Source organism: Sminthopsis crassicaudata, chromosome 2 (assembly GCF_048593235.1).
Source record: "Sminthopsis crassicaudata isolate SCR6 chromosome 2, ASM4859323v1, whole genome shotgun sequence".
Taxonomy (NCBI): Eukaryota; Metazoa; Chordata; class Mammalia; order Dasyuromorphia; family Dasyuridae; genus Sminthopsis; species Sminthopsis crassicaudata.
The window spans coordinates 19454641-19470581 of NC_133618.1; the positions used below are offsets into that span (position 1 = coordinate 19454641).

Sequence of the window (15941 nt, forward strand, 5' to 3'; positions counted from 1 at the left end):
CGGCACGAGCTGCTAAAATGGACCTGGGATTAGAACCACAGCTTCTCCTGTTTTCTGATTGAGCCAGGAAAATTCCTTTGCCCAGTCCAGGACACAAACCTGGGCTTCTGTGGCAAAGAGCCTTGAAAAAGCCACTTTGAGGTCTGCTCCTTGCTAGCCAAGTAAAAGGTGGCCCCTGAGCCAGGCTTGGCGGGAGTCCGGAGGGTCACTGGGGGAGACATGGCAGGGAGCTTCTGGGGCTAAAACATGGGACTTGTGTTGCAGCCGAACCTGCACATGCCAGGGAACCACTCAGGTTCTCCAGCTGGAAATGCTGGTGATAATGCCTTCCCTTAAAGCTACTTGGGGATCTACTCTTGGACCTCTTTGCGTGGCATTTTCCAGGAAGATGATTGGGGGGGGGTGGAGTGGGGGGAGAGAGAAAATCAGTGACTCTTGGGATCTTCTGCCCCCCATGCAGAGTGTGGGGAGGGAAGAATTTGAAGCTGCTTCAGGGGATAAGGGTAAACCCTACCATCAAGGTGACAGGAGGATTGTAGTTCTAGAGACTACTGGAGGTGCAGAACTGGCCTCCCGCAAATTCAATTCTACAAGCGTACTGAACCCTGGCTGTGTGCCAGCTGCTGTCCCAGGTGCTGCCTTCAAGGAGTCGTCTTTCTTTTTTCTTTTTTTTTTTTTCCCCAGGAGGAATTGTTTACTTAAAAAAAAAAAATAAGCTTTTTGTTTTTAAAATACATGCAACACTGACCCTGCAAAACCTTGGCTTCCCAATTTTTCTCCCTCCCTTCCCTTAGGAAGTTATCCAAAAGAGGTTAAACAGGTGCAGTTCTTCTCTCCATATTTCCACATTTATTGTGCTGCACGAGAAAAAAGCAAATCAAAAAAGAAAAAGCAAATGTCAACAAAAAAAAGTGAAAATCCTATGTTGTGACCCACATTCAGACCCCACAGTTCAAGAATTCTAATTATTCTAATAATGGAAGGGGATAGGGGATAGCGTGTATGCAGATGGAGCTGTACAAAATGACTGCAAACTAACTACAGAGTAATCTAAGGGGCTGGGGGTACAAGGCAAGACATCAAGTAAAAGGTGGCCCCTGAGCCAGGCTTGGCGGGAGTCCGGAGGGTCACCGGGGGAGACACGGCGGGGAGCTTCTGGGTGGCAGCTTCTGGGGCTAAAACATGGGACTTGTGTTGCAGCCGAACCTGCGCATGCCAGGGGAAAGACCCGTCCACCTGTGGTGCCTCCTTCTCCTTTGGGTGCTCTTGGAGTATGTATTTCAATGGCTGCAAGTATGCCCGGAGCAAGTATCCTCGAAAGTTCCGCCTCGCAGGGGACAATCCTGAAGAGGTGAACAGTTCTCCTTTTGTCTCCCTCACATGATCGGTGAACCATGAAGGGATAGCTCGTTATGGGAGTGACTCCGGTCACTGCTGGATGAGCTTAGGCCTACAGAGGTCTTGATCTCTCCCAGTAACACTCACTGGGCCAGAAATGAGCAGCTTTTAGCTTCCTTTTCCCCACTCCTAGGACGGCTGCTGGTACCTCTTTGCATTCTCCATCTTCTCTTACATTTCTCTTCTTCCATGTTCTTCTCTACCTCATTCTTTGATGATGTTTAATCCTCACCCTGTTGGGGGGAGGGGACCCTAAGGGATAAAGAGAATATTAGCCCCTGGTACTTCCTCCCCCTAAATCTGTGTGAGGTAACCTGTCTTACCCCGAATAACTGCTCTGTCCCAGACTGGCTGGCACAGTTCCCCAAACCAGGATCCTCCATTTTGCCGTCTATAGCAAGGAGATAATCATATCAACGGTTCAGATAGTGCAGAGGACTTTGAAACTCATCTGCTCCTTATAACAACTCTGAGACAGATGCAATTATACCCATTTTTCAGATAAGGAAACTGAAGCATCGAGTAGCTTGGGATTTGATCATAATCACACAACAAATACATGTCAGAGGCAGCGTTTCTGTGGGGATCTTCTGGATCCCCCAGTCCAGGGCTCGCTCTGCTACATAATCCACTGCTATGATTGGCTGTCCCCAAAGTCTTAGTGCAGCTTTCAGTTGCAAGGTCACAACTGCATTAAGATTCTGGGGACACCTTGTTTATTTATTTATTTTTGGTATATTTATGTGTGTTGGATATTTTATTCTCACCTTTTCCTCTGCTCCAACTCACACTGAGAGAGCCTGGAAGATAGAGGATATATTGTGCATTCTAAGCTCAACTAAAGGGTCCTGAAGAATGAGAAACAATCTTGTGATCTAGTCAATGAGGGGAGAGAAAGAACTGTGAGAATTTGGACCAATTGTTGGAGGGAAAGATCCGTGAAAATTTGGACCAGTTGTTTACCTCTTTGTGCTTTAGTTTCTCCATCTGTGAAATGGGAATCTTAATCTCATCTTTTGTAGAATAATTTGGAGACCATTGGATCCATGAGTCCATTATGATGGATCCTACCCCTTGTTCAGTGTAAATGCCATCTCTGCCATGCCTACAGAGCAGCAATCTGATAGTCTTGAGGCTATATCATGATTGACTGGCCGGCAGCCCACTTTCTTCTTCTTATTATTATTATTCATTCTCTCTCTCTCTCTCTCTCTCTCTCTCTCTCTCTCTCTCTCTCTCTCTCTCATCTCTCTCTTGTGTCTCTCTGTCTCTCTCAGCTGCCTCCCCTGCTCTCCAGTGCTGTCACTAAAAGTAAAGACCCTATGTCCCCAGGATAACCCCTTCAGCCCCTTATTTCCCTAATGACTTCTTCCCATCTGACCCTAATCTCTTCATTCTTCACAGGAGGAAAACCTTCGGAAACACTTTCAGAACCTGGCCACACAGGTTGCCCCCCTGTACAAGAAGCTTGCTCCCCAGGCCTATCAAAATCAGGTACCAGCCCCATCTGCTCCTCCTCCCTCTTAGCTTCTCAGAAGGTATTGATGACAGCCTGGCTGGGGTTGGGCGGCCAACTGCTGCCCTGTGTATGTCCTGGGGCCTCTTGGGACTGATCATTTGATCTCTCATCTCTGATTGGGAATGGAGGGAATTGGGTCACAACAATTAATTGTAAGAGTGGAGGATTGTAGAGTTAGGGCTAGAAGGACTCTTAGCTATTGCGTCCAACCCCTATTTTATGGCCGAGATGGCCGAGCTTTAGAGAAGCAGTGGGAGTAATGGGGCTGAAACTCAGTCCTAAGCCGCCTGACCTTGCTGCCCACATCCTTTCCACTGTACCAAATCACCTTCCTTTGGTTTGGGGGCTAGTATTTTTTATCCTTTCACTCACACGTATCTACTTGAGTACATTGAGAAGATCCCAGAGACTAAAAAAGACTGCCCCCAGCCCCTCTTGGGGCTGTTTGCTCCTTTCTTACACCTAAACTCTCTATCCACTCCAAGCCTCCACACTGTTTTCACATCTGGCTTTAAAGACCTGCACCCCACTTCTGCATGCCTGTGCTTCTAGCACTTCGAGATGTACAAAACATTCTACCCTCTAAAAATAGGTGCTAAGTGACCCCAAGGTCACTTTATTCAGATAAAGCTGAAAATTGGGACAGCCTATATATATATATATATATATATATATATATATATATATATATATATACATGCTGCTTTAGAATAATTATTTTTGAGAGTGTCCATATTCTCTGATAGGTGGGACTTTAGGGATGTGGAGCTGATTGGTAGTCGGAAAGATCTGGTTCTAGTTCTCTGTGGCGAGCCACCTAACTGCTGCCTCCACAGACTGTAGAGCCCACTTTGAGCTGGGGGAGTCTCGGAAAAATAGGTCCTCGTTTTACAAATGAGAAAACTAAGGTTGAGAAAGGTAAAGTGACCTGTTCAAGGTCACAAAGTAAGTGTCTACTGTAAAATTTTGAACTTCTATCTTCTAAGGCCAAATTTTGTTCCCTTTATCCATGCTGCCACCTAGTGGCAAACACAAGTTCCAACCATTAGTCTGAAGGTTAACTTGGGCTCTGGGGGACTTTAAGACCCCTCTCTCTTTCAGTCTTCCAAAGGGTTCCCCGAAGTCTCAGAATCCAAGGGTCTTTCCCTCCCCCTCCTCTCTAGGGCCTCTTCTGGGTTCCAGGAAGTATTTGTAGGGGGACGCAAGGTCACTTGAGCTAACCTTGTTTCCTTCTCCCAGGTGAACAATGAAGAAGAAGCAATAGACTGTCGTTTGGGACTGAAGCCAGGCCGGCCTTTCTCAGGGGTCACAGCCTGCATGGACTTCTGCGCTCATGCCCACAAGGACCAGCACAACCTGTACAACGGCTGTACCGTGGTAAGAAGGCCTGTACACGCTGGGAGGGCCGGGCTAGTCTGTCCCTTCTGCAGCTGTGGTGGGTGCAGGCTGCCCAACCCTTGTTTTGGGGAGCTGCCTCTGGCCCTTCTCCTCACAGGTATAAGCTTCTCCCTGTCGCCAAACGGGAGGAAACAAGCTCTTGAACCGAATATCAAGAGCATGAGTTGATGCCTGTAATGTCCATATATAAGTCACTTTCCCCCTGGATCTACTTCTCTTAAACCTGAATGGGGAAGGAAAGGGAGAGTGGCAAAGGAGAGGGAGCAGTCAGGACCCAAAGAAATGAATGAATGAAATGCTTTGCTTTAAAAAATTAAATTAAAAAATTAATTATTTAACCCTTTCCCTAGAAATCCAGGCTGTCCCAAAGGTCACTTTATTCAGATAAGCTTATTAAAGCTGAAAATTGGGACAGCCTCTATACATACACACACGCACGCACACACACACACACACACACACACACACACACAACTTTGGAATAATTATTAAGAGTGTCCATATTTCTCTGGGCCCCCATTGACAGAACCGCCTTGGTCCCCACAGGTGTGCATACTGACCAAGGAGGACATAACTTATTAAAGCTGAAAATTGGACAGCCTCTATACACACACGCACAACTTTGGAGTAATTATTAGTAGTGTCCATATTTCTCTGATAGGAAGGACTTAAGGGATGTGGAGCTGACTGGTAGTTGGAAAGATCTGCTTCTAGTTCTCTGTGGCGAGCCACCTAACTGCTGCCTTCACAGCCTGCAGGGCCCTCTTTGAGCTGGGGGAGCCTTGGGAAATGACAGAGCCAGTTAAATATGTTTATCTGTCTAACTAATAATAGGTTATAAGAGTTTGCATTTCTATGGAAAGAAAACTTTGCAAACTTCACAACCACTCTGGGAGGGAGATATTATCTTTAACTTTACAAATGAGGAAACTGAGGCAGTGAGGGGCTATATGCCAGTGATAATTAGCTGAAGCGCTGTCTTATCAGTATCCTTCCATCCGTCTTTCCCTGGGTCCATCCATCTCTCTATCTAGCCTGCTGTTTTGGTAAATGCATACATTCTTAATACACATGTGAGTAGGTGTGAATACATACGTATATGTTCACATGTATCAGTATGCACGTACCATATGTATGTTTGTATAATGTGCCAATAGGAATCATGATACATGAGTGCACATATATATATGCGTATATATATATACCTAAGGTCACACAGCTAGGTAGTGTCAAGATGAGAGTTCCAGCCTTTGAAGGCTGGCTGTGACTTGGGGGGCAGGGCCACAGGAAGCCATGGCCGAGGCCACGGTGTCAGAGCCCCTGGGCCCCCAGTGACAGCACCACCTTGGTCCCCACAGGTGTGCACACTGACCAAGGAGGACAATCGCCTTGTGGGCCAGATCCCCGAGGATGAGCAGCTGCACGTTCTCCCGCTCTACAAGATCGCCAACACGGATGAGTTTGGCAGCGAGGAGAACCAGAGGGCCAAGATGGCGAATGGGGCCATCCAGGTGCTGACCGCCTTCCCCCGAGAGGTCCGCCGGCTCCCCGAGCCCGCCAAGTCCTGCCGGCAGCGACAGCTGGAAGCTCGCAAGGCGGCGGCGGAGAAGAAGAAGCTGCAGAAGGAGAAGCTGCTCACTCCGGAGAAGATCAAGCAGGAAGTGTTAGACATCCCGGAGCTGCTCCAGCCCGATCCAGGTCGGGGGGATGGGGAGGCTTCAGCAGGGTGGGGGAAGGGCACAATGGCAGCCTCTAGGCAGCAGCTCTAGCCTCCCCTCAGTCACTGGCAACTTGTAAATGGAGCCTTCCCATGACATCAGCCTCATGTTAGTGAGGAGGAGTGGGCAGGTGTATTGGGGGAAAAGGGACCTGGATGCAAATCCTGCCCCCGACACAGGCCGGAGAACCTGCACTGGGAGAGGGAAATGCCTCCCAGGAATTAGCTGTGCCAGTTATACCCAGTCCGATCCCTATTCCTAAAAACAGAACTTCCCAACAGATGCTTCTTTAAAGAAAGAAAAACGTGGCGACAAGTTTTGTTCGTCCCGGCCCTGTTCTTGCAGAGCTCTGGCTTGTTTCTTTACCTGCCGGGTGTGCTCCGTGGGCACCTGGACAGAGAGGGGGCTGTACAGTGGGGCTCAGGAACTGGGGGAGGGGGCTGGGCCATGGGCCTGGCAAGGAGTGGGGGAGGATGGTCCAGGCAGTGAGCCTCAGGAACTGGGGGAGGGGAAGACTGGGGTAGGGGACTTGGCCACGGACCTAAGGCCCTCAGGGCGTCTGGGTCCGAAGCCTCTGAGACCATGGAAGAAGGGCCTAGGAGTGGCATGAGCTCCTTGTCCTCTCCCAGGGACGGACCTTGGTCTTCCTCCTCCCCTTAGTGGCCTGTTTGGGGATGCTCTCGGGACAGGGACATCTCTCTGATCGGGAGGCTGGGGCCTCCGCTCCTGTTCTCACCCATCCCATTTGGTCCCACAGGTCTCTCTTTGAAGAATGGGTTGTCCCAGCAAGCTCTGAAGCCTTCCATCAAGGTTGAACCCCCAAATCACTACAGTTCCTTCAAGTACAATGGCAACTCGGTGGTGGAAAGCTACTCGGTGTTGGGCAGCTGCCGGCCCTCGGACCCCTACAGCGTGAGCAGCGTTTACTCTTGCCACTCCTACTATGCACAGCCCAACCTGAGCCCCATCAACGGCTTCCACTCCAAGTTCGCCATCCCATCCTTCGGCTATTACGGCTTCTCCCCCGGCAGCTCCGTCTTCCCCTCCCAGTTCCTCAACTACGGTGCCAACGGCCGGGGCCCCGGCGGCTGGGGAGGCCCCATCGGGGTTTTCGACAAGAAGCCGGATCTCCAGGCCCTGCAGAGCAGCCTGGCCCAGCCGTACGGCGGCCCCGAGTTTGCCGAGCTGCCAGGCCCGGCCGTCGGCGGCGACGGCCACCACACGCCTCACCACCAGCCTGCCTATCCGGGCCCCAAGGAGTACCTGCTCCCCAAGGGCCACCGGACTCACCCCACGGCCACGGCCCCCTCCCCCTTTGCACAGAGCGGCCCCTGCTTCGGTCAAGTCATCAAGCAGGAGCCGTGTGACCGCCTGCCCCAGGCCGAGCCCCTCCCCGGGGTCCCCGGGAACATGGGCAAACCCCCCGTCCCCGAGGCCTCCCAGAACGGGACCAAGGAGCACCTGTGGGGGGGTGCCCACCCAGGCAGTCAGAGTGCTTCTCCCAAAAGGACTAATGGCGTGACCGGGGCCTGGGGCCTGTTCGCCTCTGGAGAAAGTCCCGTCCTCTCTGACAAACTGGGGTCTTTTGGTGCTAGCTGCCTGCCAGCGTCCCGCCTCTCGGACGGCCAGTGGGGCCTGTTCCCTGCCGAAGGGGGGCAGCCGCCCCAGCAGCCCCCGCTGGGGCCTCCCAACGGAGCCGGCCTGCTGAGCAAGGCCTGGAGCCCCTGCAAGTTCCGCGATAGTACTCCCACCTTAAACGGGCCCAGCCTGGCGGAGAAGCCCTGGGGTGTGGCGCCGCCGGACTTCAGCCCGGCTCTCAAAGGAGGGCCAAGCTACCCCGAGAAGCTCTGGGGGCCTGCGAAGGGGGACGAGGGGCGGACTCCCACGCCTGCGGGGGGCCTGCCCGAGAAAGCCTGGCCCTCTTTCGGCATGGCCCTGGGTTCTGGGACCCTGAAGCCCGAGGAGAAGCTGTGGGACTCCTTGAATCTGGGGGAGGTGCCTGTCGAGGGCCCCACCGACAAGGGGGCGGTGAAGGCGGAGGAGGGCGGCGGCGGGGTCGGCCCCAACAGCAACAGCGCCATGGACGAGGAAGACGAAGAACTGTGGTCCGACAGCGAACACAACTTCCTGGACGAAAACATCGGCGGCGTGGCCGTGGCCCCCACCCACGGGTCCATCCTGATCGAGTGCGCCCGGCGCGAGCTGCACGCCACCACGCCCCTCAAGAAGCCCAACCGGTACCATCCCACCCGCATCTCGCTGGTGTTCTACCAGCACAAGAATCTCAACCAGCCCAACCACGGCCTGGCCCTCTGGGAGGCCAAGATGAAACAGCTGGCCGAGCGGGCCCGCGCCCGGGAGGAGGCGGCGCGGCTGGGCCTGAGCCACCCCGAAGTCAAGCCCTATGGGAAGAAGCGCAAGTGGGGGGGCGCGGCCGCCCCCGAGCCCCAGCAGGAGGAGCAGAAGAGCCCGATCCCGACTCGCCACGGACCGGCCATCACCACCGACTCGGTGGTCACGGTCTCCTCCTACGCCTACACGAAAGTGACCGGGCCCTACAGCCGCTGGATCTAAAGCGGGGAGCCGCCTTACCTCAGCGTCCACGGCACCGAAGCCCGGGCCGCCATCGCGGTGCTTTTCCTCGCCACCCGGGCCGGGCAGAAATACTTGACTATGTATATGTCGCCACCACCCCCACATATATGTACGGATACTTCTGCCCCGGCGCCAGCCTCCCCGGAGCGCCCCCTTCTTTCCTCTCCTCCCCTGGCACTTTGAGGAAGAGACCGTGGCTGTTGGATGTTTTTCAGTAATCTTAGTATTTATATCTCCACGTTGGGTTTTTTCCCTTGGTCGGGGACTTCAGTTTTATTTTTAAGAATCTGTCCTTGTGTATGACAAGAATGGAAGAAAAGTTTATAGCATCCTTTCACAAAGGAGTGGTTTTTAATTGCCATTTAAAATGTGTATTTATTGGATTTTTTTTTTTTTTTTTTTTTTTTTTAAAACAAAAGGAACAATGATGACAATAACCTAGCCGGCAAGAAAAGCCAGAATTCCAGACAGCTTCTGTTCCCATCGGGGAGGTCTCTGCCGGGACGGGAGTGCTCGAGTCACCCGCTCTCCTTCCCTTCCCAGACCTTCCCGAGCCGACCGACCGCTCGTCCGTGTCTCTCGACCCAAGTGCAGATGTTCGAGCACCGCATCCCCTCCTTCTGGCAGAACACACGCTTCTGTGGCTCTGGGGGAAGCCAGGCCATCCGGGACTGGCCTCTCGGGCAGGACGGGGCGTCCGCCGGGGCCCCTCCGTGGGCTTCTCCGTCCCCTGCCCTCTAACCCGAGAGATGCTGAGGTCGGCTTCTTCAGAAACCAGGCTGGAAGTAGACACGTTTCAGGCCTGCTAGTCTCCACACTGAATCTTCTTTGTCCGTTATTTAGCAAGTCCCGTTCTGTCCTCGGTCACCAGGTAGCGCCCGGAGATGGAGCTGCGGTTGCGGTGGAGAAAGGATGCTTGCTCCCGACGGCCACTTCGGCTGCAGCGCGCAACTACTTGACGTGATACTTGGGGGCTGAAGGAATCGGTCAGAATCTTAACAGCAGTTTTAAAAAAAAAATCCAACCAATAAGAACTCCCTTCCCTCATGATCTATGCTAATATGGAAAAAGGGCTACTGTATCTTAAACAAAAAAAGGCAAACACAAACTGTGAATAGTTGCTCTGTGTATATCACTGTTGCAAAGTCTGGTGCTGTCTTGGATTTTGCTTTTGACTCTCCGGTCCGAGAGAGCTGGGCAAACCGGAATAACATAAAAGCAACTCGGAGATCCTCATTTCCTGGATTTTTACATTGGACTTTGGTGCACGCGGGACCCTTGAACCACCTGCTCCGCTTTGGCCCCCACGGGTCCGGGAGGTGGAAAAGGGTCATTCCTTACAGATGCAAATTCAACTGGTTGCTACTTTGAGGTTTCTTTTCCAGCTGGTGCCATCTCCCTCTGAAAACAGACCTCCCTCTCTCTCTCCCTCCCTCCTTCCTTTCCCTGTCTCCTCCCTCTATTCCTCCTCTTCCTCCCAAGTGAAAGAAGAGAAAAACCACATCCTTCAGTTTTCCCTTTTAAAACTGGTGCATTCAAACAGCTCATTGAAACCAGAAGTTTCAAGTGTTCATTTGAAACAATAGGTGCTTACTTTTTTTGCAACTTTGTGGAGAGCCTGCAAAAAGTGGTTGGGACCCACGGGTGAACAAGCTATTGATCTGTAACAAACCAGACTCCTGGGGGAGGGGGTGTGAATCTCTGTGGTATTAGCTAAACTTGCCTGGCGCTAGCTAGCTAGCTCTCCCTCCCGGCCCCCCCTTCTCCCTCACCTTCCTCACCCCACTCAGGCAGATGCAGGTGGGTGAGGCCGGCTGCCCCTCACCTGGCTGCCTCCATCCATCGGCCCACCTGTGGACCTGGCCCCCTCCCCACGGGTGACCCCTCAGAGAATTCAGTCAAGTCCTTTTTCAGCGCAACCGCAGCTGGCAGTGGGTGACAGTGTGTTCCTATCCGGACAAAACCAGATGGATGCTACGGTCCAATTCCCGCACTTCTAGGTGCCTTTCCCCCCGAGAGCTGAGAACTGAATCCAATCCTTTGTTTACTGAAATGTTCCTGGAGCACTGGCAGAGAACCTCTGTGAGCCGGCCGAGGGAGCATTGGCGTGGTCTGATTTTAACTGTAAATAGTGAAAGATTTTTTTAAAGCACTTTCACCTAGATTTAAATAGCAACTTGAAAAAGAAAAAAAAAGCAGTATGTTTTAACAGATGATAACGGGAGACCTGTACATAGTAGCTGTGTATTTAACGTGCTTTTTGTCCACCTTTTTTTAAGAAAAAAAAAAGAAAAAAAGAAAGAAAGAAAGAAAGAAACCATAATCCATAACAATTCTTTTTACAGGATAAGAATGAGTGCTTTTGAAATCAATACCCAAGAGCCTATCAGGATTGAGGATGGTTCCAGACTCAGATTTATAGGAAATCCTGGGCACTTCTCGGTGCAACGTGACAAAAGCCTTTAAAGGATTGGCCAATGCTGAGCATGCTAATTTTGTAATTTTGAGGAACCAGCTGGGGCTGAGCGGTCCTTTGGATGCTAGCTTGCTTTGTTGCATCAGCAGACTCTCGCAGGTCTCATTCAACTCCGGACTTAGGTAGACAGATGCAGGGGTGCCTTGAAAACTTCATTTTAAAATCTCTCTGAGAGCGAGTTGACTATTTTTAAGGAACACTTTGAGAATGTGACCTTCTGTTTGACCTTTACACATCCCAGGTGGGGGAGGTGGCTGCTGGGATGGCTTTGGAAGGCGGTTCCAGTATGACCAAGGGGATTCCCACAAATGGCATATGTGACTTAACTCTTCCTGATGTTGCTTCTCCTTTGGGCTCACCGACCTGGTGGCAAACTCCCAAGGGGAATGGTGTCTGAAAGGAGAAGCTAATCCAGCTAACTGCATGTGTCTTTTCTATCCCAGCCCCCTAGCCCAAACAACTTTTGCTTTCTTAACTTTTAGACTAGAACACAGGCTGTTCGGGACAGAGAAAAAGGGGCAGCCTCCATCGGATGGCTCCATCCCAGATAAAACGGTGTTTTGATGGAAACGATAGTACTTTTGCAATGTTCAGAACCGTGCTGTTTTTTACACACTACATATATAACCTACCTCAAATCTCAGTCATTAAAAATTAGCATGCTTTAGACTTATATTAAAAAGAAGAAGAAAAAAAAAAAAACTATGCACAGCTATTTACCCCACCCTTGCTGCTGAAGGTTTCTTAAAAGAGAAAAATCAATTTTTTTATTTTTTACTTGGCGCCATCATTTTTGTAAGCTCTGAAGATGATTAACAGACATCTTGATCATGAGAAAGAAAAATGAAAGCCATTGCATCTAAAGAACCTTAACAGCATGACCCAGTTTTGCTCAAAATTCACCTAATATAGTGACACGAGATTCATGGCATTTTGATCCTTGGATCTTTTCCCCTATATTTTGTCTCCAGATGCTGTCTGTAACTCAATTCCCGTTGAGGTCTGACTGTCAAAGGATAGATTTGCCCCAAACTGTGTTACGGGTTTGGGGTGGGGGTGGGGTGATGTGAAGAGGGATCACTGTTTGCAGCAGGTTATCATATAATTGGTGCTAGAGCCTTGAACCACTGTCTGACCATTGGACATTTGAATTAAGCTGTTTCATGGGGTGTTTTCCATTGTCCTTTTTTTTTTTTTTTTTCCTTTCTGCAGAACCCAAGCTTCCTAGATTCTAGTTTCCCCTTTCCTGCTCTGCCTTCTTCCTGAGACTACAGTGGTGAGGATGAACAGAAATATCGCCCCCCCCCCCCCACTCAAATGAACCCTCTTTGTGGCCATTTCCGCATATCATGGGATCAGAAATTCCCAGAACTGGAAGATCCCCCTCCCCCCCAAAAGGACCAAATCTTAATTGCACTGCAAGTATTATACCAAGCAGAGGAGGGTATACAAAGATCAGAGAAGGTTAAACATACTTTTCATCTCTAGCAAGATTTTCTTTTTCAAGTTCGTCACCATCACTGTATCCCCAAACTAAGGCATTGCAGAAGGAAAACTAATTACACCACCACACAAAACACACACACACACATACATACATACACACATAGATCCCTGATGTGCCTCAACCAATATCTCTTCCCTTTTATTACTGAAGTATGCTCTATGGACTAGGAAGCATATTTTTATGAATTGAAATATTCTAAATAAAATGGTGCTATGGTGTTTTAACATAATTGTCTCCCTATCCGGTTTTGCTGAGGTGCTATGTAACCTGTATCAAACCACATACCAAACAAAAACGAGGGGGCCTCCCTGCCCGTTGGCTTTCTTTTCCTTGTGGTGCTATCTCCTGGGACCTCCTCTTTGGCGATGAATCTGGACCGAATAGTTTCCATTGTGGTTTCCTTCCCTTCGGCGAGAAGCGGGAGCCATGCTCTGCCCTCGCTTCCCTCGCTGTTGACGGAAACATACTTAGTGCAGGAAGGACTGGCCAACTGGACTCTCATGTGCTCGGTCTCTGAGTTCTAAACCAGTCATCCCATGGGCTAGTTCAAGAGGAGGTGGAGAAATGCTAACTTTGGGAAGAGAAAAGTAGAGAACCCTTCCTTCTCTTCCTTGAGCTCAGCGGTCATTCTTGGCCCCCTTCTCTTCTTCTGGCAACCTTCCCACTAGCAAAGGTAAATTTCTCAGGGAGGCCTGGGGAGGAGGGAAGTCTGCATGAGGAAGGTGTAAACCAAATGGAATACCTTCCCTTCCTTCCAGGAGCTCAGTTCACAATTGAAAGGCAGGAAGAAATAATTGAGTCGCTCTTCCCACCCTTCTCCCCCCCCCACCCCACTCTGCTCCTTTGGGCCTGTAGTTCTTTCTTTTACCTAAAAGATAACATTTTACATTGAAGTAGGTGCCTACCCTTGACTGCGCTGAGTGCTCTACTTGGGCTCATCATGGCGTTTCCTTTGGGTCAGCATTTAGGAAGAGAGAGGATGGCGGTTCCGGCTGCTTTTCAACTCCTTTGTCATATGTTGGTGCTACTTGGATTTTCTCTTGGGTTCTAGGGAGTTGACATTTTGAAACCGACCAGAAATGCTAGGCTTTGCATTTGCACTTCTATCGTCATGATACCTAAGAAACATACCTCAAAAGCTAGACTATTGTGACGATGGAGGTGGCTAGAATCTGAAAGAAGTGTCTCCAGACTAGGAAATGCGTTTTGTTCATTTGACACTGTACTCCTGGGGGAGAGTGTGGGAGGGGCCTTTTCTGCATTTTTCTTAGGCAGTATGTTTTCAAATATCTAATTAGAAGCAGGAGGAGTCATATTTGGCTCCTAGAGATTTCCTCCTGGCTCCCAGAATTCCAATGAGTTTTCCTGACTGGTCATTTTCGGGCATTCAGAATGGAGCCTTGAGACCAGTCATGGTCAGCTGGAATCAACGGCTACTTCAACTTCATTCTGTGTCCCCCACCCCCTCCCAAAAAAAGGACAGGATTTTTGGAGGAAACTAATCATTGCACAAATTGAAAAAGGGAATGGATTTTCGATTTGAAGGTGGGGAGAAAAAAGGGGGTTAGCTAGGTGGTAACACAAATAGAGAAGACTTCAGGCCCCCAGACTTTAAGTTCCTCTTCCCTTCCACTCTCAGCCAAGAGTTTCCACAGATTGAAGGAATAGTAAAGTCCAAACAATGGGCATTTCTTTCCCCTTAAGCAAAGGTTGTCCAAACAGAAACCCCAGGTTTTTCGATGCTCTTTACCTAAGAATCTGGGAACAATTTGGCCCACTTTCTCATTTCTTTCTCTTCTAATATCAGGGATACTTTTAAATAGTGGTTTTAATTTTTTTTTTCCTTTTGGCCATTTTTCTCATTCTAGCATCATTCAGGGATAACTCACCATTCTTCACATGGAAATTAAATATAAAAGAAAAGAAAAATACTATTTCGTTGGTTTCTGCTTTCAAAACTTTTTTTTGCGTGTCTTCTTGAATGCCTCTATTTTTTTCCCCTTTGGGGGATGAGAGGTGCTAATGCCATTTCTTTTTCATGACTTCAAATAAAAAAGAAATGAGACCAGGTTGGACTGTGGCAGATTGATGCGGTAGAGTGGTCTTGAGCTGTAGCTTGTTGGTGAATTTCATTTTCTCTCTCTTTGAATTCCTGTTTGGTTACCTGGCTTCCAATGGAGGTGAACTTCCCAACCATACTTGAAGATTCCGTCTAGACTCTGTGACCGTGGTTACTTGAAATGAAGTTTATCTGGGGTTGGTTGATGAATGGTAGAGTTTGCAATGTCTCAAGGCAATAGGATGTGTATTATTAAACTGTAGATATTATTAGTACAGTAAATTTATGCTGATAATTTTATTTTGTATAATTTTTATCTTTTTTTTTTTGGTTAATATTTTTCCTTTCCCTTTCCCCTTTTTGGTTTATCTCCTACCTGACCTTGTTCTCTCCTACCTCCCTTTCCTTAAAAGCTTTCTTCTCTCCCCTTCCCCCAGTGTTTCAGTAAATTTATTTTTCAGGTGCCTAAATATTGCAAGTATGAATCCTTTTTTTTTTTTTTTTTTTTTTTGATTTGTATTTTATTATGATTTACACAAACAGCTGGTTTGTGAACTGTATTACTCCTGATATCTTTAAAATATTGTGGGTGTTTTAATAAATTTTATATTTATTTTTTGCACTCAAATTCTGTGTGTTTTTATGGCTTCCTGCCAGGTTCTAGGCAGGACAAGGGATCCTGTGTCTATCTCAGACAGACTAGCATAAAATTTGAGGGAGGGATTACAACATCAAGCTAGTAAAATACCAATCCACAAAAGGATTTCTATCTCAGCACAGACAAATGGCCTCAGCTAGAAGAACCCCAAGGAGGGAAAACCTACCACCTTCCCAGCAGCTCATTATCCTTCGGGACAGGTCTCATTAAGAAGTTTTTCCTGATGTCACCCCGTAACTGGTCTCAATGCAATTTTTTCTTTATCCTGGTTCCAAATTCAATATGTCTACTTCACATCCACATGACAATCCTTCATATACAAATAAATGAAAAATCTTCTTTTTCCCATGCTTATGTGCCAAGAGCCAGCTGCTTAAATACAGCTATAATCACTGAATTTAGAGAAATTGACCCTAAGTCTTTGTCACTTTGAGCAAGCCAGCACTCAAAGTCCCCCCAGCTGAGGCAGTCTGAATTCAAACTTAGATTCACTTACTTTCCTATTTTGTACTATCTTGATGGGGAGGGAGACAGGAAGGAGGGGAATAGTAAAGGAATGGCTCCCTCCCGGTTCCCCCTTTTCTCATCTCCCTTTTCATACAATCTCTAGGAG

The 15941-nt window shown here is 48.9% G+C and overlaps 1 protein-coding gene across 9 annotated transcripts in view; it reads left to right on the forward strand.

The window, feature by feature from the left end:
* Window positions 1-15298, forward strand: part of TET3 (tet methylcytosine dioxygenase 3) — a 138876-nt gene extending 123578 nt beyond the window's left edge. For all 9 annotated transcript variants that reach the window (XM_074285459.1, XM_074285458.1, XM_074285460.1 and 6 more), the window contains 5 exons: window positions 1201-1351; window positions 2803-2892; window positions 4157-4294; window positions 5674-6013; window positions 6791-15298. In XM_074285459.1, the coding sequence (XP_074141560.1) occupies window positions 1201-1351; window positions 2803-2892; window positions 4157-4294; window positions 5674-6013; window positions 6791-8607 (2536 nt within the window). In that variant the 3' untranslated portion in view covers window positions 8608-15298. The remainder of the gene's footprint in view (window positions 1-1200; window positions 1352-2802; window positions 2893-4156; window positions 4295-5673; window positions 6014-6790) is intronic.
* The last annotated feature ends 643 nt before the right edge of the window (window positions 15299-15941 follow it).